This window comes from Manis pentadactyla, chromosome 6 (assembly GCF_030020395.1).
Source record: "Manis pentadactyla isolate mManPen7 chromosome 6, mManPen7.hap1, whole genome shotgun sequence".
Lineage (NCBI taxonomy): Eukaryota > Metazoa > Chordata > Mammalia > Pholidota > Manidae > Manis > Manis pentadactyla.
Genome location: NC_080024.1, coordinates 42,098,999 through 42,122,378, shown reverse-complemented (window position 1 = coordinate 42,122,378; position 23,380 = coordinate 42,098,999). Strand labels below are relative to the sequence as shown.

The 23,380-nt window shown below is 33.2% G+C and overlaps 1 protein-coding gene across 2 annotated transcripts in view; it reads left to right on the top strand.

Moving 5' to 3' along the window:
- Nucleotides 1-22,931, top strand: part of PGAP1 (post-GPI attachment to proteins inositol deacylase 1) — a 94,815-nt gene extending 71,884 nt beyond the window's left edge. Inside the window, exons 21-28 of one of the 2 annotated variants that reach the window (XM_057503757.1) lie at nucleotides 1,487-1,577; nucleotides 2,369-2,566; nucleotides 3,534-3,669; nucleotides 11,973-12,023; nucleotides 12,507-12,694; nucleotides 13,971-14,075; nucleotides 15,177-15,239; nucleotides 18,962-22,931. In XM_057503757.1, the coding sequence (XP_057359740.1) occupies nucleotides 1,487-1,577; nucleotides 2,369-2,566; nucleotides 3,534-3,669; nucleotides 11,973-12,023; nucleotides 12,507-12,694; nucleotides 13,971-14,075; nucleotides 15,177-15,239; nucleotides 18,962-18,968 (839 nt within the window). In that variant the 3' untranslated portion in view covers nucleotides 18,969-22,931. Of the gene's footprint in view, nucleotides 1-1,486; nucleotides 1,578-2,368; nucleotides 2,567-3,533; nucleotides 3,670-11,972; nucleotides 12,024-12,506; nucleotides 12,695-13,970; nucleotides 14,076-15,176; nucleotides 18,297-18,961 lie in introns of those variants that run through there. The other variant, XM_057503756.1, reaches the window with a different exon arrangement.
- Nucleotides 22,932-23,380: the final 449 nt, after the last annotated feature.

The window sequence follows — 23,380 nt, the reverse complement described above, 5'->3', positions numbered from 1 at the left end:
TATAGCACATTGGACAAAACGTTCCCTCGAGTATAACAGTAGAACAGTTTCCCAGGAGCCTAAATTTGTAAAACCCTCACACACTTGTTGGGCTTAGACAGTAGTCAAGGGAGGCAAGAGATGGGAAAAGAGAGTGGGGCCAAAATATATAAAAGGAGTCCAAGTCCCCTCCACCATTACAGTCTTGCCGTATAGCATATCCTTCCTCAGCTACTTATTCCCTTTCAGTGACATTTTACAATTTCACATCTGCCTTTAGTTTTCATTTTAACCTGATCTAATCTGTATTCCAAGAAGAAGGAAGCAACATTCACTGTGATCTGCCAAGATCTAACCTTTTAATTAAGAGATTATTCTAGCAATAGGACATTAACCATACTTGAATATAAATGTCTTTTGAAAGTTTGAAATTTTACTTTCCCACCAGCAGCATATGAAGTTTCCAATTTCTCCACACCCTTGGTAAAAACTATTATTATATTTTTTATTATAGTCTTTCTACTGAGTATTATCCAGAGGTGGTTTTTGATAAGCACCCTTGTTTCAGAACTACTTGTTTAATCTGAGATGTAATCCCATACTTAAATCCTCTAGATTAACCAGTATCATATATCCTGGGGTCTCTTTGGACTATAGATATAAGCTGCTGGTGGGTATAGCAGCTTTGGAAAGCAGTCTGGCAGTTCCTCAGATGGTTAAACAGTTACCATATGACTTAGCAGCTGCACACCTAAGTATATACCCAAGAGAAATGAAAACATATACCACTAAATTTGTACCTAAATGTTCACAGGAGTACCACTCATAATAGCCAAAAATGGGAAACTCCAAATGAGCATCAACTGATGAACAGACAAATAAAACGTGGTGATGAATGTTACAACATGGATGAATCTTGGAAACATGCTAGGTGAAAGGAGCCAGTCACAAAGGATCACATGTTATATGATTCCATGTATATGAAATGTTCAGAAGAGGCCAGTCTACTGAAACAGAAAGTAGATTAGTGGTTGCCTAGGAATGAATGGGGAGGTATTTGAGGTGACAGTTAAGGGGAACAGAGTTTCTTTTGGGGAGAAATAAGAATGTACTCAGACTTATTTTTGTGATGGATGCACAACTCTGTGACTGTATTAAAAAGCACTGGACTATATACATTTTAAATGGATGAATTATATGGTATGAGAATTATATCTCTATGAAGTTGTTTAAAAAATTACCTGTAGAGCTTTGTGAAAATACAAATAGTGAAACCCCAGCTTTGGCTTCCTGAATTTGTTTCACAAGTGATTGAGTATGTAATCTTACATGAAAACCATTGAATTATAGAAATTTTTAATCTTTCAAAGAGAGTCTCTGTGATAGTAAAGGAGACCCTGTTTTCTCTGACATGAAATATGTTGCTCTTACATACAATGTAGGGTTAATATGTCTCATACTTAACTACTGTGAATTCCTACTTCATATGGATCTTTTCAATCACCAGGTCATTGCTTAGAATATGCTGCAATGTTGGATAAAGAAGCCAAACCATACAAAGTTGATCCTTTTGTAATTATGATTAAGTTTCTGTTGGGGTAAGTTTTATTATCTGTATGATGATTTTAATTTTCTTTTATACATAAAACATGTTTGGCATATGAATGGAATATAAATTTTCATACAAATGTGGAAATTTATTTGTTTCATTAAATCAGATTTTTCTCTTAGGCAAAGGCCTAATAAGTATATCAACATTTAACTCAATAGTATAACTATTTCAACAGTAATTATTGAACTTAGATATATATCTATGTAAAATTTAGACTATAAATATACCAGTCTTTAACATTTGGAAAGATGTATATGGTCCATTATCTCTAAGGTTCGCGTATTTTCTAACACAAATCATGATAGGAAAACTGATGAAACAGTGCCTCAAATCACTTTTTCTTATTTCTCATACAAAGCGTATTTTAAATTTCTCTACCCCACTTAACATTCCACTCTGAATTTGTTCCTATTTTGTGCTTTTTGTTTAAGAATCATTACTTATCTCTTTTCTTGTCATTACAACTAGCTATTGGCTTTTTAGCTTTAAAAAATAAGATCACTTAACACTTCATTAAAAGGATCAATAGAGATCAGTTAAAAGCTGTGTTGAGACTCAGGACTCAGATCCTTGAAGATAAGTAGACTCACTTAGAAGATAAATGATTTGTTCCCTACAAGGAATTAAAATTCATTTTTTGGTATAATTGCAAATTAAGTATCATGGAACTTTGGGGACTCTCATGAATGGTCAAATATCTCAAATATTAAATCCTTTAATGTCATTTGTTTTTGTTTTATTTTTTTGCTTTTATTATATGTTTTCTTTTATCCACAGGTATAAATGGTTTAAAGAATTATGGGATGCATTGTTGTTACCGGAATTAGATGCCATTGTTTTAACTAGTCAGAGCATGTGTTTCCCCCTTGTATCCTTGATTCTCTTTCTATTTGGAACATGTATTGCCTACTGGGGTGGCCTATTCTCTTCTACATCTGTGAGACTCCTTTCTTCACTGTGGCTAGCTTTGAAAAGGTAAAGTATGAGTGACTAAAAGCTTTCTCCTTGCTCTAATTAAGAAAAACATATTCTGATAGGGAACCTTAAAATTAATTTGCTTCACTAAACTATAATTTCTAAGGAAAGATGTATAACTAGCAAAATATGGATTAATGTTAAAAGGTATGTTTTTGTCAAAGGTAATCATTTACTGCAAGTTAAATGCTACATTTGATTTTGACCTTAATGCTCAAGAGTTAATCAAAATAGTTTGACAGATTACACAAGTACTTTTAAATTTCACTGTTAGTAAATCTTTCCAAGGAGGAAGTGTATCTCTGGCAATGCTTTTATATGCTGACTTTCAACCTAACCAGAGGATTAGACATTCCCAATCAAGATATTTAGGATCAGATTAGATGAAATGTTTATGAGCTCCAAAAACATTGCTGAGAATTTTGTTATAGGGCCAAAGGCATAGTTTGAAGTTATTAGTTGGCTTTTCTGGTAAACCACTCATTTAGTTTCCATTGCCACTCCTCCTCACCAGACGTGTTTAAAATTACTTCTGTGATTTATTGTCACAGAAGGGATTATGGCTTGGTGCTTCTTCATCTACCCTTCAAGGTGTTTCTGATACTAACACCATCATGCATCTGGGTTATCTTGAGATTTTAATAGAAAACCATTCCTCCTCTTATGAAGATAAAAAATACATGGTACAGAGCCTAAACCTAATGATTATCTTTAACAACATTTTTTCTTTCTTAGTACAACTATCTGCTCTATCTAAATGGGAATAGGGTTATCACAGTGTATTACAGAATTTACAGTCAAATATATCACCCGTTGCCTTTATTAAAAAATACCTTACTGTTTACCTTACAGTACTTGCATATTAATAAGCAGGAGAGCCTGGCAGAGTACTGTATTGTTTTCTTCTTATATGTGGATGTTTAAATAACTTAATATTCTTTTAAAAGCTTTATTCTTGTTTTTCCAGGCCCTCTGAACTTCCTAAAGATATCAAGATGATATCACCAGACTTGCCCTTTTTGACAGCTGTTCTGATCATAGTTAGTTGGACAACTTGTGGAGCATTTGCCATTCTTCTTACTTATCTTTACTATGTCTTTAAGGTATGTCAAATCAGTAAAGTTAGAATGGCTGGGCTTTACATCAGGCAGGCATAGAATTCCCTATAGGTGCTATTAAGAAAAGTTTTAATTACTGGTGCAGTAACTTTCTGTTATATAACAGGTTTTCGTATAAAAAGTTTTCTAACTCCTTAGTTATTTAAAATACATAGTTATATATAGAACTGAAATTATTAATCTGAGTTGTTAGTTTAAAAGAACAAAAGGGAGGGAGGGGTGGTGGTGGGGGAAAGATGGCGGAGAAGGAAGGCAAGGCGGAAACCTCCTTCCAAAACCACATAAAACATGAAAACACAGGAAATATAACTAAACCTGAAAACAACCTGAAGACTGCAGAACAGACTACCTACATCTAGGGAAAAAGAGAAGGCCTCATAGAGAAGGGTGAAGTGGCAAAGCCAATCAAGTGGGACCCAATCCATCCCGCAATGCCAGCCTACAGGTGGGAGAAAGAGGAACAGAGTTGGGTGGGGGTAGGAGCCCAAGATTGCTGAACACCTGGCCCTGGATATTTTATTCAGGAGCACAAGCCCACATTACATAGTGTTCTGGTGATTAGCGGGGCTGGACAACAAAGACAGGTAGAGCACTCAGGAAGGCTGAGCTTCTAGGCACTTGTGGAGAACAGGCACGCTCCACTGCCTGCACCCCCCCAGAGACAAAAGCAAAACAGGCAGTTTGAAATACTTCCCAGCAGTGGGAGGGGTATCAGAGGGGCAAGTTTTGGATGGAGCTCTTCTCCCAGGGAAAAGGGCAAGTGGATGATACCTCCCCAGCCCACCCTCATCCCGGCAGGTCAGGAACTCTCAGGAGACCCATATGCTCCATTCCCCTCGCTGACAGTGCAGCCCCAAGGCTCCTCCCTGCACATGCAGCTGGCAGACAACCCACTTGGCCTGGCAGTAGTGTCAGACTTTGCTGCCTGGTAGGCAGAGGGAGACCCTCCCAGCTTTCTTGGCTCTGTTTCACCTCATCTGGGGAGGTGCCTGCAGGAGCCAGCCCCAAGGGCATCAGGTCTTATGCTATGGGCCTGGGCCGAGCTGCACATCAGCTCACCCAACCCATTTACCCTGCAACCCATACCATTGCTGTGGGCAGGCAGGGGGTGGCCCCGCCACAGCAATTCCATCAGAGACTTCTATGCTGATCAAAAAGGTGTAGCTGAAACACACTGCCCACCTAGAATCAGGCCATTATAAGCCAGACAGAAAGGCAGCCCTGCCCACTGCACATCAATAGCTCAGACTCCTGCATTGGAAAGTAAAGAGTCTTGAGCTTCTGGGCACTGGAAGGTCCTCCTTCAGAAAGCGATTACTCCATAAGAAGAAACACAGAAACCCTAACAAAATGAGGAGGCAGAGGAATATGTCCTAAACAAAACTGCAAGACAAAAGAGAAGAAAGAGCTGAATGAAACAAATCACCAATCTTCTTGATAAAGAGATTAAAGTAAGTAATAAACGTGCTCACAGATCTACAGAAAAATGTTCAGGATTTCAGGGAGGACCTCAGCAAAAAGAAAAGACCTGCAAAAGAGCCACACAGAGCTAAAGAGCACAGTATCTGAAATGAAAAATACAATGGAGGGAATTAATAGCACATTATTACATGTTGAAGAAGCTGTAAATGAAATGGAAATGAGGGAACAGGAAAACAATGAAGCCAAAAAACAGAAAAAAGGATTTCTAGGAATGAAAGAATAAGAAGAGACCTGTGTGACCAATCCAAAAGGAACAATATTCACATAATAGGGGTACCAGAAGGAAAATAGGGAGACAAAGGGATAGAAAGTCTCAGAGGAAATAATTGTAGAAAACTTCCCCAATCCAGGGAATGAAATATATACTCAGGTCATTGAAGCACAGAGAGCCCCTAACAAAAGGAACCCAGGAAGAAAACACCAAGATGTAATTAAAATGGCAAAGATCAAGGATAAGGAGAGAGTATTGAAAGCAGCCAGAGAGAAAAAGAGATTACTTATAAAGTAAATCTCATCAGGCTATCAGCCGACTTCTCAGCACAAACTTCACAGTCCATAAGGGGCTGGCATGACATGTTTAATGTAATGAAACAGAAGGACTTTCAACCAAGAATCTTCTACCTAGCAAGATTATTGTTTAAATTTGAAGCAGGGATTAATCAATTTTCAGATAAACAGAAGTTAAAGGTTTCACCACCACTGTTGAGCCAGCCATACAGGATATGTTAAAGGGACTGCTGTGAATGGAAATTACCATAAGGCTAAATAGCACAGTGAAAGTACCCCCACAGTAAAGGTAGTGGACTGATTAATTACCAAACAAGTACAAAATTAAAAAAAAACAAAACCAACTACTTGCAAAATCAGTCAAGGGATACACAAAAAGTGCAGATTATGACATTAATACATAAAGTGTGGGGGAGGAAGAAAAAGGAGGGAAAAAAAGTACCTGTAGATTGTGTTTGAAATATAGTAATCAGCAATTTAAGGTAGACTGTAATATAGTAAGAAAGCCATCCTTAAACCTTTGGTAACCAGAGAACTAAAGACCACAAGAGATACTCAAAAACTAAAGAAAGAAAAATGAAACCACAACAGTGAAGAAATCCATCACATAACAAGAGAAGAGTATAAGGAAAAAAGGAACAAAGAGGAGCTATGAAAACAACCAGAAAACAATAAAATGGCAATTGTACATACCTATCAATAATTACCTTACATGTAAATGGACTGAATGTACCAATCAAAAGATGTAAAGTGACAGAATGGATAAAAAAAGAAGACCCATCTATATGCTGCCTAAAAGAGACTCATTTCAGACCCAAAGACATACACAGTTAAAAGTGAAGGGATGGAAAAAGATAGTTCATGCAAATAATAGGGTGAAAAAAAGCAGGAGTAGCAGTACTTATATCAGACAAAATAAATTTCAAACAAAGTAACAAGAGACAAAGATGACATTGCATAATGATCAAGGGTTCAGTTGAAGAGGATATAACCATTTAAAATACATATGCACCAACATAGGAGCACCTCAATATGTAAAACCAATACTAACAGAATTAATGGGGAAATGGACTGCAACATATTCATTTTAGGAGACTAACACAATACTCATATCAATAGATCAGACAGAAAATAAGTAAGGAAACACAGGCAGTGAACAATACATTATAAAATCTGTGGGATGCAGCAAAGGCAGTTATACGAGGAAAGTACATAGCAATATAGGCTTACCTCAAGAAACAAGAAGAATCCCAAATAAATAATAGTCTAAACTCAAAGAAACTAAAAAAGAACAAATGAAGCTCAAAGTTAGTAGAAAGAGGGACATAATAAAGATCAGAGCAGAAATAAATAGAAATGAATAATAGAAAATATCAGTGGAACCAGGAGCTGGTTCTTTGAGAAAATAAACAAAATAGTTAAACCCCTAGCCAGGGGGTTAATTTACCAAGAAAAAAGTGTATGCACATAAAATCAGGAAGAAGGAAATGGACACCACAGAAATACAAAGAATTATTAGAGAATACTATGAAAAGCTATATGCCAATAAATTGGGCAACTTAGAAGAAATGGACAACTTTCTAGAAAAATACTGATCCAGGAAGAAACAGAAAATGAACAGACCAATTAAAAACTTCCTGAAAATGAAACGTCAGGTCCAGATGGCTTCACAGATGAATTTTTTTTCACTTTTTTTTATTAAAGTATCATTGATATACAATCTTATGAAGGTTTCACATGAGCAACATTGTGGTTACTACATTCCCCCCTATAATCAAGTCCCTACCACATACCCCATTAGGTACTGTCCATCAGCATAGTAAGGTACTATAGAGTCACTACTTGTCTTCTCTGTGCTGTACTGACTTCCCCATGACCCCCCTACATTATGTGTGCTGATCTTAATATCCCTTAATCCCCTTCTGTCTCCCTGCCTGCCTACTGTCCCCACCCCCTTTCCCTTTGGTAACCACTACTCCCTTAGAGTCTGTGAGCCTGCTGCTGTTTTGTTCCTTTGGTTTTGCTTTGTTGTTGTACTCCACAGATGAATGAAATCATCTGGTACTTGTCTTTCTCTGCCTGGCTTATTTCATTGAGCATTATACCCTCTAGCTCCATCCATGTTGTTGCAAATGGTAGACTTGTTTTCTTCTTATGGCTGAACAATATTCCATAGGGTATATGTACCACATCTTCTTTATCCATCCATTCATCTACTGATGAACACTTAGGTTGCTTCCATGTCTTGGCTATTGTAAATTGTGCTGTTATAAACGTAGGGGTGCATATGTCTCTTTGAATTTGTGAACTTGTTTTCTTCGGGTAAATTCCTAGACGTGGAATTCCTTTGTCAAATGGTACTTCTATTTTTAGTTTTTGAGGAACCTCCATATAGCTTTCCACAATGGTTGAACTAGTTTACATTCCTACCAGCAGTGTAGGAGGGTTCCCCTTTCTCTACATCCTTGCCAGCATTTGTTGTTGTTTGTATTTTGGATGTTGGCCATCCTAACTGGTGTGAGGTGATATCTCATTGTGGTTTTAATTTGCATTTCCCTGATGATTAGCGATGTGGAGCATCTTTTCATGTGCGTAGCTAAATTTTATCAAACATTTAAAGAAGAGTTGAGACCCATCCTTCTTAAAGTATTCCAGAAAGTAGAAGAGGGGAATACTTCTGAACTATTCTATGAGGCCACCATCACTCTAATACCAAAATGAAAAGCACAACACAAAAAGAAAATTGTATACCAATATCCCTGATGAACAGGACGATGCAGAAATTCTCAACAAAATATTAGCAAACCAAATCCAAAAATACGTCAAAAAGATCATCCATTATGACCAAGTGGGATTTATTCCAGGCATGTAAGGATGGTACAATATTCATAAATCAATCAATATCATTAACAGAAAGGACAAAAATCATGTCATCTCAATAGACGGTGAAAAAGCATCTGACAAAATTCAACATCTATTCATGATAAAAACTCTACCAAATGGGTATAGAGGGTAAGTAAATCAACATAATAAAGGCCATATATGACAAACCCACAGTCAACATCCATCATACTCTGTAATAAAAAGCTGAAAACTTTACCTCTAAGATCAGGAAAAGGACATGGATGCCCACTTTCACCACTTTTATTCAGTATAGTACCAGAGGTCCTAGCCTTGGCAATGAGACAACACAAAGAGTAGGCATCCAAATAGGTAAGGAAGAAATTAAAACTGTCACTATTTGCAGATGACACATTATACATAGAAAACCCTAACAACTCCACCAAAAATCTATTAGAACTAACAACTGAATTCAGCAAAGTTGCAGGATACAAAATTAATACATAGAAATCTGTTGCATTCCTATTCACTAACAATGAACTAACAGAAAGAGGAATTGGGAAAACAACTCCATTTAAAATAACATGAGAAAGAATAAAATAACTAGGAATTAACCTAACCAAGGAAGTGAAAGACATTTACTCTGAAAACTATAAGGCCCTCATGAGAGAAATTAAAGAAGACACCAATAAATGGAAATCTATCCCATGCTCATGGATAGGAAGAATTAATATTGTCAAAATGGCCATCTTGCCCAAAGCAATACAGATTCAGTGCAATCCCTATCAAAATATCAGCAACATTCTTCAGTGAACTACAACAAATAGTTCTAAAATTCATATGGAACCACAAAAAACCCCAAATAGCCAAAGCAACCTGAGAAGGAAGAATAAAGCTGGGGGGTTTACGCTCCCTGATTTCAAGCTCTACTACAGTAAAGCCACAGTAATCAAGACAATTTGATACTGGTACAAGAACAGACCCATAGATTAGTGAAACAATAGAGAGCCCAGATATAAACCCACACATATATGGCCAAATAATTTACAATAAAGGAGCCATGGATATACAGTGGGGAAAAGACAGCCTCTTCAACAACTGGTGTTGGCAAAACTGGACAGCTTCATTGTAAATGGAGCTACGCGTAAGAATGAAACTGGATTATTATCTAACTCCATACACAAAAGTACACCTGAAATGAATCAAAGACCTGAATGTAACTCAGAAAACTCTTAGAAGAAAACATAGGCAAAAATTTCTTGACTATAAACATGAGCAGCTTTTTCCTGGACACATCTCAGGCAAGACAAACACGGTAAAAAATCAACAAATAGGAATACATCAAAGTAAAAAAACTTCTGTACAGCAAAGGACACCATCAGTAGAACAAAAGCAGCCTACAGTATGGAAGGATATATTCACAAATGACTCATCTGGTAAGGGTTTAACATGCAAAATATATAAATAACTCATACGGCTCAACACTGAAAAAAAATATAACCTGTTTAAGCAGAGGTTCTAAACAGACACTTCTCCAAAGAAATGCAAGTGGCCAACAGGCACATGAAAAGATGCTCCATATCACTAATCATCAGGGAAATGCAAATTAAAACCACAATTCGATATCCCCTTACACCAGTTAGGATGGCCACTATCCAAAAGACAAGAAATAACAAATGCTGGCAAGGATGTGAAGAAATGGGAACCCTCCTCCTACACTCGGTGGTAATGTAAATTGGTGCACTCATTGTGAAAGCAATACAGAAGTTCCTCAAAAAACAAAATTAGAAATACCATTTGACCCAGTAATTTCACTTCTAGGAATTAACCTGAAAAAAAAACAAAATCCCTGTTTCGAAAGACATTGCACCGGTATGTTTATTGCTTGCTGCATTATTTGCAATTGCCAAGATAATGAAGCAACCTAAGTATCCATCAGTACATGAATGGATAAAGAAGATATACATATATGCAACGGAATATTATTCAGCCATAAAAAGAAAAGAAAGCCTGTCATTTTTAACAATATAGATGGATCTAGAGGGTATTAATGCTCAGTGAATAAGCCAGATAGAGGAAGCCAAATATCACATGATTTCACTTATTTGTGGTATATAGAAACAAAGCATAACATAAGGAACAAAGCAGTAGTGGACTATAGACACTGAGAAGTGACTGGTGGTTACCAAGGGGGAGTGTTTGGGGTGGGTTGTTGGGGATGGTGAAGGGGATAAAGGGGGGCACAATTCACAATCATAATAACAGTTGGTCAGGGGTACGGTAGTACATCGCGGGGAACACAGTTAATGATTCTGTAACATCTTACTACACTGATAGATAGTGACCACACTAGAGGGGCAGAGATTTCATAATATGGGTAACTGTTGAGTCACTGTGTTGTAAATTTGAGACAAATGTAAGATTGTATATCAATGATACTGTAAAAAAAAGATTTTAAAATTTAAAGAACAAAAGGAGGGGAGAAGATATAATCTGTTTTACATTGTTTCATGCTCTTGGAAGTAATGTTCACACCTCCCTTTGAATGTGTAATAGACAAAACAAAGTTGTGTCAGTGGGATCAAGACATCAGTCATGTTGAGATAATGTAGAATATTACAAATGTTGAAGAATCAGAAAATTAAAAATAATAAGGATGATAATTTTAGTGAGGAAGGAAAAAACACTTCCAAGAAGGCTGATAGCTTTTCAAGAAAATCTATGTTATACACGACATACTTTCCACGAGTCTTATGTAAAGAAGTTGATATTAGAATCTATAATAATTTTTTTCTTTAAATGAAAGTTTATTTGCATCTGCTTTTAACACTAATACATGCACATTATAGATTTTTTTCAGTTTTCCAAAGGAAATTTATGTCCATCAGAACAAACTGTTTAGAGCTACTTATAAATATATTTTTAGCTTTTTAAATTGGATATTTCAAACAACTGACACAATACGCAGACCTACCTAGCTTAACTAAACATAATAAATTTACAGACTTTCTCAAGTTCTTGTAAACATTTCACTACCATATATAACTGAGTTGAGATTTTCAATGATTTAGAATATATGAAACGTTAAATTCCTTATACCATATTGAATATAATCAAATATTTTACAAGACACTTTAAGTTGCTATACCAAGGTATCCTTGAGACATAGGATCATGGAATTTAGAAGGTATAGCAATATATTCTGGCCACAGCATACTCTGGAACTTTACATTATTTTGTTTTGGCTTTTTAATCCATGATAGCAAGCATATGGTATTTAATATATGGTAATTAATTATTATTACCTTTTCTGAAAGTATTTTTAAGATTTTAAATGAATTTTTAGTTTATTTTTTATATATCAGAATCAGTGCTTGGCAGTTTAAATAAAAATGGTAAATTTTAATAAAATTGTTTAAAAATAGGAGTAAAATTTAACAATCATTTCCTTTTCTTAGATTGTTCATCTCCAAGCCAGCCTAACAACTTTTAAAAATAGTCAGACTGTGGTAAGTTTTATTTTCAAAATTCTGCATCACTTTGCTATGAAAGAATATGGGGAAGTACAACATTTTCTTTAAAAAAAGGGTTAGGATTTTATAGTGTTCAAAAGATATTATAAATTTATGAAACTTTAAGAAAAGTGAACCTAATGAATATTAAAATAGACTTGATTGTCTAAGTGTAATTTGATTTTTGTCAATACTTACCTCATTTTTTTATTGCAAATTTTTAAAAATATTTCTTATAATTACTTAGAAGATATATTTTCAGCAATGCAAGTAGCTAGTCAAAGGAATAAAGGTTCTGTAACTGATGACCACTTGAAAGTACTTTTAAACAAAATAATTTCAGTATTTTGTGTATTTTGTATCAGTTTGGTAATAGAAATGTATTTATTTAGCTGTTAAGTAATTGAGTATGATTCTAAATAAAATGATAAACTTCAATTCTATTTAATATCTTACTATTTTTACCTTACTGCATTACAGAATCCTAAACACTCTAGAAGAAGTGAAAAAAAATCCAATCACCATAAAGGCTCTACAGGACACCATCTTCGTTTATCTGCCAGTGATGCTGAAGATAGTCTTCGCATGCACAGTACTGTGATTAACTTACTAACGTGGATTGTATTACTCAGCATGCCATCTTTAATTTATTGGTTAAAGAATCTTAGGTGTGTTTTATTTATATAATGTAGTTTAAATGGTTTAAGTAATAAATATCTGTAAGTAGAAACTGCCTAGGTTCCTTAATGGTCCATCAAACTGGCATAAGAACAGGAAGCTATATATCACCTGAAATTTATTTTCAATACACTCACATTTTCTCCCTTACTATGAGCATATAAACTCTAGGAATATAATGTTTCCCAAAATCTGCCATAGTAAGAGGTAATCATATTTTACCTTTAACCTTTGAGTCTAGATATAATGTGAAATTTGCCTTGTTTTGATGATGTCAGGTATTCATAATATGAGCTAGGGTTTTATGTATTTTTCAGTTCATGATCAATTTCATGTTTTCTTAAATTGGGGGGAAGAAACGTATTTGCATTAAAAAAATACTACAAGTAACAAGAGAAGTGTGTACTTTTCTAATTTGTCCAATACATTGAACTAACATAAATGACCAGTGGTTTACTACTGAAAACCTTCATTTGCTTTGCTACTTGTTGGGTATTCTAGGTTAAACGAAAATTTGAAAATGCCCTCTAAGATTATTTCTAGAATATTTAGTTTTTGGAAAATGTTAAACAAAATGCCACCTAATTTAAGTAATAATTGAACCCCCCCTACTCAAAACAGTTTTCAGAAATGATATGAAACTTTCAGATTATCTAAATACTGGAAATATTTTTATTTGAAAAGTTAGCAGAACCAAAAACGTTAGATAAATCACAGGTTAATAGATGTTAGTATCCCTCCTTTGTTCGTTATTTTAGTCAAGATACAGCTTTTTGTTCACAGACTTAGGAAAAAAATTGTTTGAGGTGGACAAATTTATAATTATGAAAGGCTATAGGTAACTCATTGTCAATGAATGCCAGAGATGAGAATTTGGATTTTAAAATGATGAGGGACAATTATTTCATGCACACCTTCCTTTTTTCTTTTTTCTAATAGAGTAACCTTAATGTATTTTAAATAATTTGTTTCATGAAAATAATTATATATGACCTTTCAAGCATATACCTATTATAAAAACAAAGTGCTTCCATATTGGATATTTTCATTTCTTTTAGTAGTTTCTGAACATAATTCTCCATATATACAACCTTGGGTATAAAGGTGATTTAGAACAAAAATTATTAAGTATTCCATGAGCTATTTAGACCTCTCATATATCCATATTGCTATTGGTATGTTTTAAAATTCAGTTTGATTCTGATAATTTAAAATAACCAAGCGAGCTTTGTTGACTTATGTTTTATTTTTTTCTCTTTGACATAGGTATTACTTTAAACTGAATCCTGATCCATGTAAGCCTTTGGCATTTATCCTTATTCCAACTATGGCAATTCTTGGAAATACTTACACTGTTACAATAAAATCAAGGTATGGTAGTTTAATCTTTCAATAACATCTATTCCTGATCTTTGTCACCCTTTTATGTCTGAAAAATGCTCTCTTTATTCCTGATTACTTTGATTATTCCTAAAGGTAAAACCTTTATATTATAAACCTATATATTATAAGTAATAAGGTTTTGTATGCAGATATAGTTCATATGCAAGTGTATTATTTTTATTTTATTAAGTATGGGTTTTACTTGTTAGGATTATAATAATGTCTTTTTCTTTAAAAAGCTCTTCTTGAAAGATAGGATGTCTAAGATTATCTCCCAAAATTTCAGGAGTGGCACTGAATAGAATTATAGGTGCAGTAAGATTAGTCATGACTAGATAATTTTTGAAGCTGGGTGACAGGTACATGAGGTTCATTTTACTATTTGTCTACTTAAATGTGTGTTTAAAATTGTCCATAATAAAGTTTGACTTTTCATTTACTAGTTGTTCTCTCTGGGAGCCTTTTCTGTTGGTTCTAGCAGATATTTTCAGATATTCTAGAATTAGGCAGATGGAAGGCTTAAATATTGGCTCTGCCATTTAATAGGTCTATGGCCTTAGGCAAGTTTCTTACAGCTCTTATCCTCAGTTTCTCTATTTTCAAAGTAAAAAGGTGATAGTCTTTCCTTCTGTTTTTCTTTTAAATATATTTAGTGTCTTACCTTACATGCTCCTGTTAGGAATTAGGGATGGTTCCCTTTTCATTTTGTTGCGATTTTATTGCTGTTTCAAGTAGGGTCAAAATAAATATTTCTGCAACTTAGTAAAAATTATTATTTTTGTTAGGACAAATTTCTAGACGTAGAATTGCTTAAAAAAAAAATCCAGTTAGTCTTTTTATGCTGTTAAAATTTTAAACATTAAGCAAAATTGGTTATTTACTTAATTAGAAATATTTCTCTCTTTCCAAAATATGGCTTGTTTGTATTGGTTTTTTTTAAGTATGGACAGTTATGTTCATTATATGAAAAATTACTTCATTTAAAATCACTTAGAACACTTTCACAAAACTGTATAAAAGATCAACATATTCTATTTTTGCTCACCATGTAATTTACATAGTAATGTACATTTCTCTGTCTCTTAACAGTAAATTGCTGAAGACTACTTCACAATTTCCACTTCCACTGGCTGTTGGTGTGATCGCTTTTGGGTCAGCACATTTATACAGGGTTCCATGCTTTGTCTTCATTCCTCTCTTACTCCATGCATTATGCAACTTCATGTAAATTGGATTTAAGGAATGCTAAAGATGATTTAAGCCTTTAGAGTCAGTAATAAGATGAAATGAACAGATCATCAATGTGGACAGCAAGATCCTTTGGAGAAGACAAGTCTATTTTTACAGTATTGAAAATAGGAAATTAGTTTTGTAATGCTTGAGGAAAGTAGTTGGAGCATGGTTTTGTTTTGTGGTGTGTCATCTGTGTACTAGTCATTTTTGAAAAATTAGTAAAAGCATACAGTGGCCACTGTCTTTGAGGATTCCTCTTCACATCAACGAATCTGCTGACTGGCCATGGCAGTGATCTTCTACACAGTCAGTAAATGTGGCAGTTTGTAATCTCCCCTCAAGCATTCTGCTTATTTCATAAAACTTTCTTCTGAAAAGTGGTTACTTTGTATTTGCTATTTCAGTATACATACTGAGAAATCAGTCTTTAAAACTGATGAAATTTGCAACTTTTGGTTTCTCAAAAATGAAATAGCCTAAAGAGTCTGGTCAACTTTTGGCAGCCACAATGAACAGAGTAGATCTTTTTGTCTTTTTTGCATCTCTAAAAATACAACTTTTAATTCTAAGGAGACATGTTTTCATGGTAACTGAAGCAAGATTAATTAATGGGTGGAAACATAATTCAAATTCAAAACTTAATGAAATTTTCTAGTACTTTTTAAATGCAAACCTTTTTTTATGGTCTTGGTGAATATCAGGAGACCATTGTAGAGATCTGTTGTTAAATGTTAAGAAAATTTTCATAGATATTTACTTACTTGCATTGGAGCAGTTCAGTTGTTCTATCTATGCCATTTTATTTAATTCATTGACACCATGGTTGCCAAAAGTGCCTCAGGTCATGATGGAGTGTTAACTGAATTCCAGTTGTCAGAAAAAACTCTAGGTTTGCATATTTTTGTCTAATGTGGAAAGTCAACATGATAAAGTGCAGTACCACATTTGATATTTAAAATTATACTATTAATGGAATAACAGTAGACAAATTGTTCCATTAATAGCATAATATAAACACCTGAATATATTGGAGGCTTTTCAGCTGTTAGGTTTAACAATGGAATCTTAATTTGCCAAAATGATTGCTGTTTGACAGAAAAAGTAGTAATATTTCTATTTCATTTCCAATTTCCTCTGATTTTTAGCTACAGAAGAGTAGAAAGTAGGTAATGGAGTGAGGTATCTTTGCCTTAAGATAGAATAAACTCAGGCTGAGCTATACTTGGCTTATAGAGCTCTTCCTTTAGATGTGTATGCTGTAAATACCCAAACCTCTTGAGATCTTAAGTTCTAGTAATTTCACAGTTTGTACCTGTAAATTTTGTCCTTGTTAGTACCCAGGGATGTCCTAGAATACCAGGTTCATTTCATCTGCTGTTGCATATGGATTCCATTATAACCTCTCAGCTGTTATGCCCATAGTGGGTTATTGCCACTTTACTGACCCCGCTTATCAGTAGTTCCTCAAGTCCATGTTGTTTTTGCATCAGTTGAAGAGGGTCTTGCTATCACCTTAAGGGTTGTAAATCCATTTGATTCCTTTGCTATCTTTCCCAACTTCATATGTATTGTTCAGTATTCATATTTTCAGTTACACTGAGACCATTAAAGGGAAGTGATAACCTCATAGTGGACATGGGAGACATACCAGGCTCTTGTTTATTTGAGAGAAGTAGCAAAAGGAACAAATACAAAATGCTTGTGTTTTCAGTACCTGAAAAGAAAGCACATTTGTTAGATTATACACTTGTCCCATGGCATATCACATACATATTTAAATAAGGATGATGCATCTGCCTCTGATTAACTATACATGTACCCATAAACAATTTTTCTACGTGAGATATCTTTTGTTTTTTCACCGATATTGCAATCGTATTTCAAGTTATAGGTTAAATGTGTCATTTATTTCTGAATTTGAACTTAGACCTTTATACAGCAAGAACTTTTAAAAACTCATTAATTTGGCTCTTCTATTGATAGCCATAAGCATTGTGTTTATGTGATCTAAATTCTCCTGGTTAGTACTGCTAGTGAATAAAATGTAACAAGCTTAACTTTTTCATTTGTGAGTAGTATATTAGCTTTTTAAAGCAACAAACTAGGTACACTAATTCTTACTAGAATATTTTTATGTGAATATGGTTATCAGGTCCTGAAGTCTTACTTATTCCAACAAAATACTTTATTTTAGGACTGCAAAAAGGATTCTAATGAAGTCTTTTATAAACAACAGTAAGTTGAGTCTTTAGCCATTGTATACATAAATGTACAGACATATATATACACACATTAGTGTATAACACAGACATATATATATATGTGTGTGTGTGTTATGCACTAACATTTTGACAGGGTCTTCATCAAGTCCTGATGCACTTTTAACCCAAAAAACTACCAGGGAAGAAAAGTAGACTCTGTCTGAAGATTAGTGAGATGTTTCTGTCACTTGAGAAAAGGAAAGTCCTTTTGTCTTTATAAATTGTTTCTATTGTGTTTACAATCTATATTAGCTGGTAAAAGAGCACAGCTTTATTAGTTAGCAATGTTACTAAAAAATGGAATTATTTTTTGGCAGTTATGTATTATCTAATTCAGAGTTTTGTTACAGTTTTATTTAGAATTTGTTGAATTTTAAGTTTGTTTTGTGCTGATAAAAATTATTCCTGGAACCTATTATTAGTAACTAGATCAAATATAGACTAGACAGGAAAAACACTCAGTAGTTTTAGTGTTTTGAAAAGTTACTAGTATTTTTACTAGTTACTAGTATTATAATTTGGAGCTGATAGTATGGTGAAAATCATTAATGCTCTTTTTTTCTGGATATTTTTCATGCCAGAAATTAAGCAGGTTCTGCTCTTTTCTTGGTTGTCATCAGAATGAAAATATTTAAAGCAGTGGTTAAAAAAAAAACACTTGTGCCTGTCTAACATTGATTTTGAGGCTCTTCAATATATATTAATCATACATTGATGAATCTTTCTTTTTTTCACGTTTTGGTCAGATAAATTTATTTGTATATAATGGAATACCTTTTCTTGATTGAGCTACACTATTATATCTAAATGACATCATAGTAGGGAAAAAATAAAGAATAATGGTAGTCCTAGTAATGTTTGTTGTTGATTATCCTATCACTCATGCAGACGGCAAACATTTCTACCACAAACATACACTTAATGTGAGGCAGATTATCTGATTTGTTCATTATCTAGTTTCTATACTTTTCTCAACTCTTGAGATTTTCACTTACATAAAGCATAGTATGTTCATTGCACTTTACCACTCATGAGCACTTGTTGCAGAAGATTATCAGGGAAAATAAAAGGAGGTAAAACTTAATTTCCAGGTTAGTTCTTGAAAACTCGGGGGAAAATGGGGAAACAAAGATTATGAGATGAAAACTAGGGCTCATTCCTGAATGTGCAGATAATTCAACTGCCCTGTATTTTCACTCGGCATTAGGCTTAAATTAGTGGAATGTTGTGCTTTATTTTTGAGGTTTAATGAAAACTTTACTGCATTTGCAATTTGAGTAACTTGTTATTAAAATCATTTCAGAAAACTTTAATGTTTTGAGACCTTCTATGAGTGGCCATTAGTTGATTATTTCTCATCAGCATTTTTTGTTTTTTCAGTGTTTAGGTTTATAAGCTTACATACCATAGGAAACAAGATATCTTGTGAAGTTTTGTGGGGGAAGTCAATTTGGAGAACATGGCACACTCCTCAGGGAGCAATAAAAGTATCTTTGTATTGTGAAATTATACCTAGACAGAAAACTTCCTTGCAACACAAGGTAAATGTAGTTGATACTTTTACAAAATAGTGAGATGATTGGGAACCGAAATTTTATCCTAGTCTTTTTGAACAAAGGATGCTATTTCACATTCTGTAATAAACTTTTATTTATATATATTATTCATGCATTCTTGTACAATAAGTTTTAACAGACTGAGAAAATAGGAAGTCTTTGAGGCTACTCCTGTTCTTTACTTTTAGTAAGATTGGTAATAAGGAAAGAAAAGATAGGTCAGTAATCAGATCTGAATATATGTACTATAAATGCTCAAGAATTCACCTTTTTGTGATATATTATGAATACAGAAGACTGAGTTTTATATTATTAATTACAGTTTTAAAATGGAATAAAGTTTTGAAAATAGACTGTTATTTCATTAATAGTATAAATGTAACAGTAAACTTGAATTGATAACATTTCTTTCAAAAGTTAGGTAGTAGTCTAAGCTATATCTTGATTACGTTGTCTACAGTTGAAAATTTTTAAATCAAGTACTTTCTAAAAGTTCTTGGCATGTTATGCTCACAAAAATGACTTATGTTTTGAAGTACCAAGTAACCAGTTAATTTTTGATGACTTTGTATAGGACTTGATATATATGAATCATAAGTATTCTGTACTGATTCTGTATTTGAACACTTATGAAAAAATATCTGTTGATGTTTTTTGATTAGTGTAAATTTGTTTGCATATTTGAATCCTAATCTTAGTTTAGGAAGTCAAATAGTAGCCATTTTTGTAAAGTTCATATGCTATTTTTTTTTAATTTTGGTTTTTGTATTTATATAATAGTAATGTTGTAGTAAAGGATTTATAGACAAAGCATTAGAAGTATTAACTTTTCCAAAGCCTAAATGATAGGCGTATTTTGTAATTCATGTTGCACTTGTTTTGTTTCATATTGAACTTTTTACATCCCTTTTTTAGGAAGAAAAGACACATTTGAATTGTTTTTAGCATAAAACTCTACATTGGAAAAATATAACTCTTCATATGGTTAGCAAAACATACTTTGCCACCAAAGCTAAATGAAACTAAAATACCTCCAGATATTTGTGCCAATGAACATTTCTTAGCATATTGGAATTAAAATAAAAATAATCTTTTCAGTATTTTTCATCTAGGAAATTAAATGTGTAATTCATCAAAATTTATATTCCACACCCAAATTTTTCTTTAAAAATATGTATAGTTTCTACCATAGTATATCTGATTTCCTGAATAATATTCTCTGATTTTATTATTTAAAAATTAGTTTATCTAATAATTATCTTTCATTAATTAAAGTAATCATTTGAAGTTATGCTTCAGATTCTTTCTGATGTAAAATTTTAAATTTGTTGCACAGAACACTTTTAGTAAGGGTGTCTGTCATTTATATAATGCATTTATATATACTAATAAATTTTAAATTTTCTATATATTTCCTTTCAGTCCCTTTATACATCAGGTATTTCAAGGGAAAATTATCCACGAGAACCTAACATATAGTATAACAAACTAAACATTTTTAAATGCATATCTTAAAGGAAAATATAAAGCAATCAAGATGTTAATGCTAATGTGTTAGCATTGATATTGTGGTATACTCATTAGAGAAAAGTAAAATTATGATAGACCCAGAAACTGTTAATCTGGTAGACATTCTTTAATTTCTCTCTGTAGAAATTCTCAAAGGGAATTTCAGTCCTCATATTGTAGTTTTTCCCACCACTTAATGTCACTTAACTGCTTCTATGACCAGCACTGCTAACGCAGTTTACATAAGTAAGCTTGGAAGTAAAGAGGCAGCAGAGAAAGCCAAATATTAAAATGTTTGGCCTTGAATTAAAGACAGTTTATCTATTTTCAGGTGAGGACTGCGTAATATTAGTAGAAATGATATACAGACTTAAAAATTCAGTGAACATTATTTCCTGAGCTGAGTTTGTCCTTTGTGCTGAATAATTTTATCCCAAGTAGGAGATGCTGTATTTAACATAACCATACTTTCTAAACATAGTCAAATATATATTTGTTGGAATATTGGTAGAAATAACCATCTTTTCCTCCACTGTGGAGGGGAAGGAATCTCCAGTGTTTAGTGTATATAAATTAGGAAATTGTATGGCTTATTTATTTACTTTTAAAAAAATATAAGTGACTTAAACATGTTACTTTGAAGTGATCGTATTACAGTTTCTTAAACTTATGACTAAGTATATAAATGTAGCAGTGTACCCATGAGAAACCAGACCAAAATTGAATGCATATTATCACTGTGACCTTGAACTTATAGTTGTTTGGTATAAAACAGACTGTGCCTTAAAATGAAGGAATGCCCTACAATTTTATAACTGTATGTTTTATTATGGATGGTCTTCTCAAATTGGCCCCAAATCCTTTTCTCTGAAGTTGGTGTAGTAAAACTTTAAAATAATTCTCTTAGTATTTATATGTATATACTCTGTATATGCTCTGAAGGCCTCCCTTAATTGTAGAGTTCTCATTTTGAATTAAAATTGAATTATATTTCATGGATGTAGAAAATTAAGTTTGGCTAAAATTTCTGAAAACAGTTAATTTTAGGAGAAGGTGGTGGCACTTCTGCTCTGAAATTATTATACATGGAAAAATTAATCTTCAAATGTAATTTTGTTTTCTTTCTAAGGAATAATCAAAGACATGAATTTATTTCTGTCTGTAAGTACTGAGACCTGTACTTATTTTTCCTCAGATCACTGAAGCTTGTATTACATATCAAATAAAGTTACTTACCCGATATGATTTTTCAGTAATAAACTGATTCATGTAGTATATTTTTAATGTTCAGCTTTTCTCTCTCTTTTTTTTTTTCTTTCTAATTATTTTTAAGATCAAAAGAACTGACTCTAGGTATTTTTTAATGTAAAGACTTGTATTTCTATTGTGCTTATTTAAAATAATGGATATAATAGCCATTAAAACAAATTATTCCATTCACATGACATTCATGGTCTGTGCTAAAAAGTACCCATGTTTCTGTATACTTAGAATTTCTTGAATATTTTTCAATTTCAATTTTGAGCATAAAAGCAACACATTTCTTATTTTTCATTTCACCTCCACTACCTCACCCAAAGACAAAAATAAAGGTTTCTCTAAAAATGTGTAGAAGGAAAACATGTGTTTCTTTAAAGCACGGTCAAACTGAGATAGAAATAATTTGAGCAAAGGTATGTAATAATATGAAATACATGGCTGTCAACCTGTATCATCTTTTATATTATAGTTAAAAGTTTATTGAGGGCAAACTATGTGTTATGCTGAGATAGACACAGTAATCATTTATTTGCAAATTGACTGTTTTGTTCTCATCTAGAAAATGCAGTGCATAGTAACAATACTTAACAGCGAAGAGGAACTTGTCCTATAGCACATACTGAAAAATGATTGTCACCTTGCAGATTTTTCCATTTAAACATGCATGATCTTCTCCAGTACTTTGTATAAAGTACAGTGTACTAAATACACATTATGTGTGACTTTGTGTGTATTTTTTGTATGATATAGTTAACATTACATTTAACTGGTTGTAATTCACAGAAAGTGCTGTTTTATTCTGTAGAGTGTTGTGAATGTTTTAATCTGTGTTTCAGCATTATGGGTGTAAGGTTTAATAGGTGAATATTTGCCTTCAGTCTCTGCTCAGGTATTAATGTGTAGCAATTTTTGGTGCTTTCTTTTTAATTGTCATAATCTGATGTTCTCAATGTTTAACAATAAATTTGGTGAACAAGGACATGTTCAGAGATTGCTTTCCAGTCACATACTCACCACAATACCATTTGAAGTAAAATAAAAGTTAGTTATTTCTTTGCAGCATGTTTAGCATTTCAGAAATTTGAATGCCTAAGCACGGGGCATGATAAACATAATACAGCTCAGGTAAATATTGAGAACAAGATAAATTCTAGTATTTACCAACTTGGTATTTTGTAGCTTTCAACATGCATTTGTATGGACATTTCATGGTTCACATTCTATTTTAAGGCATTTTATAATTTCTCTTCCAAATACAGGTTTCTCCCAGAGACCATGCTTTCCACTTTCCTTATGCTAACTTGATGTTAATTCTTAGGTACTCAGTTTCACAAATTACATAAGAATGAGAATGATTTAGATATTTTTTTGTAGACAGATTCCCAGGTCACCCTAGAACTACTAAATTTGATCTGTGGGGAGGAAACCTGGGATTCTGTTTAAACAAGTACCCCAAATAATAAGCCTCAAACTT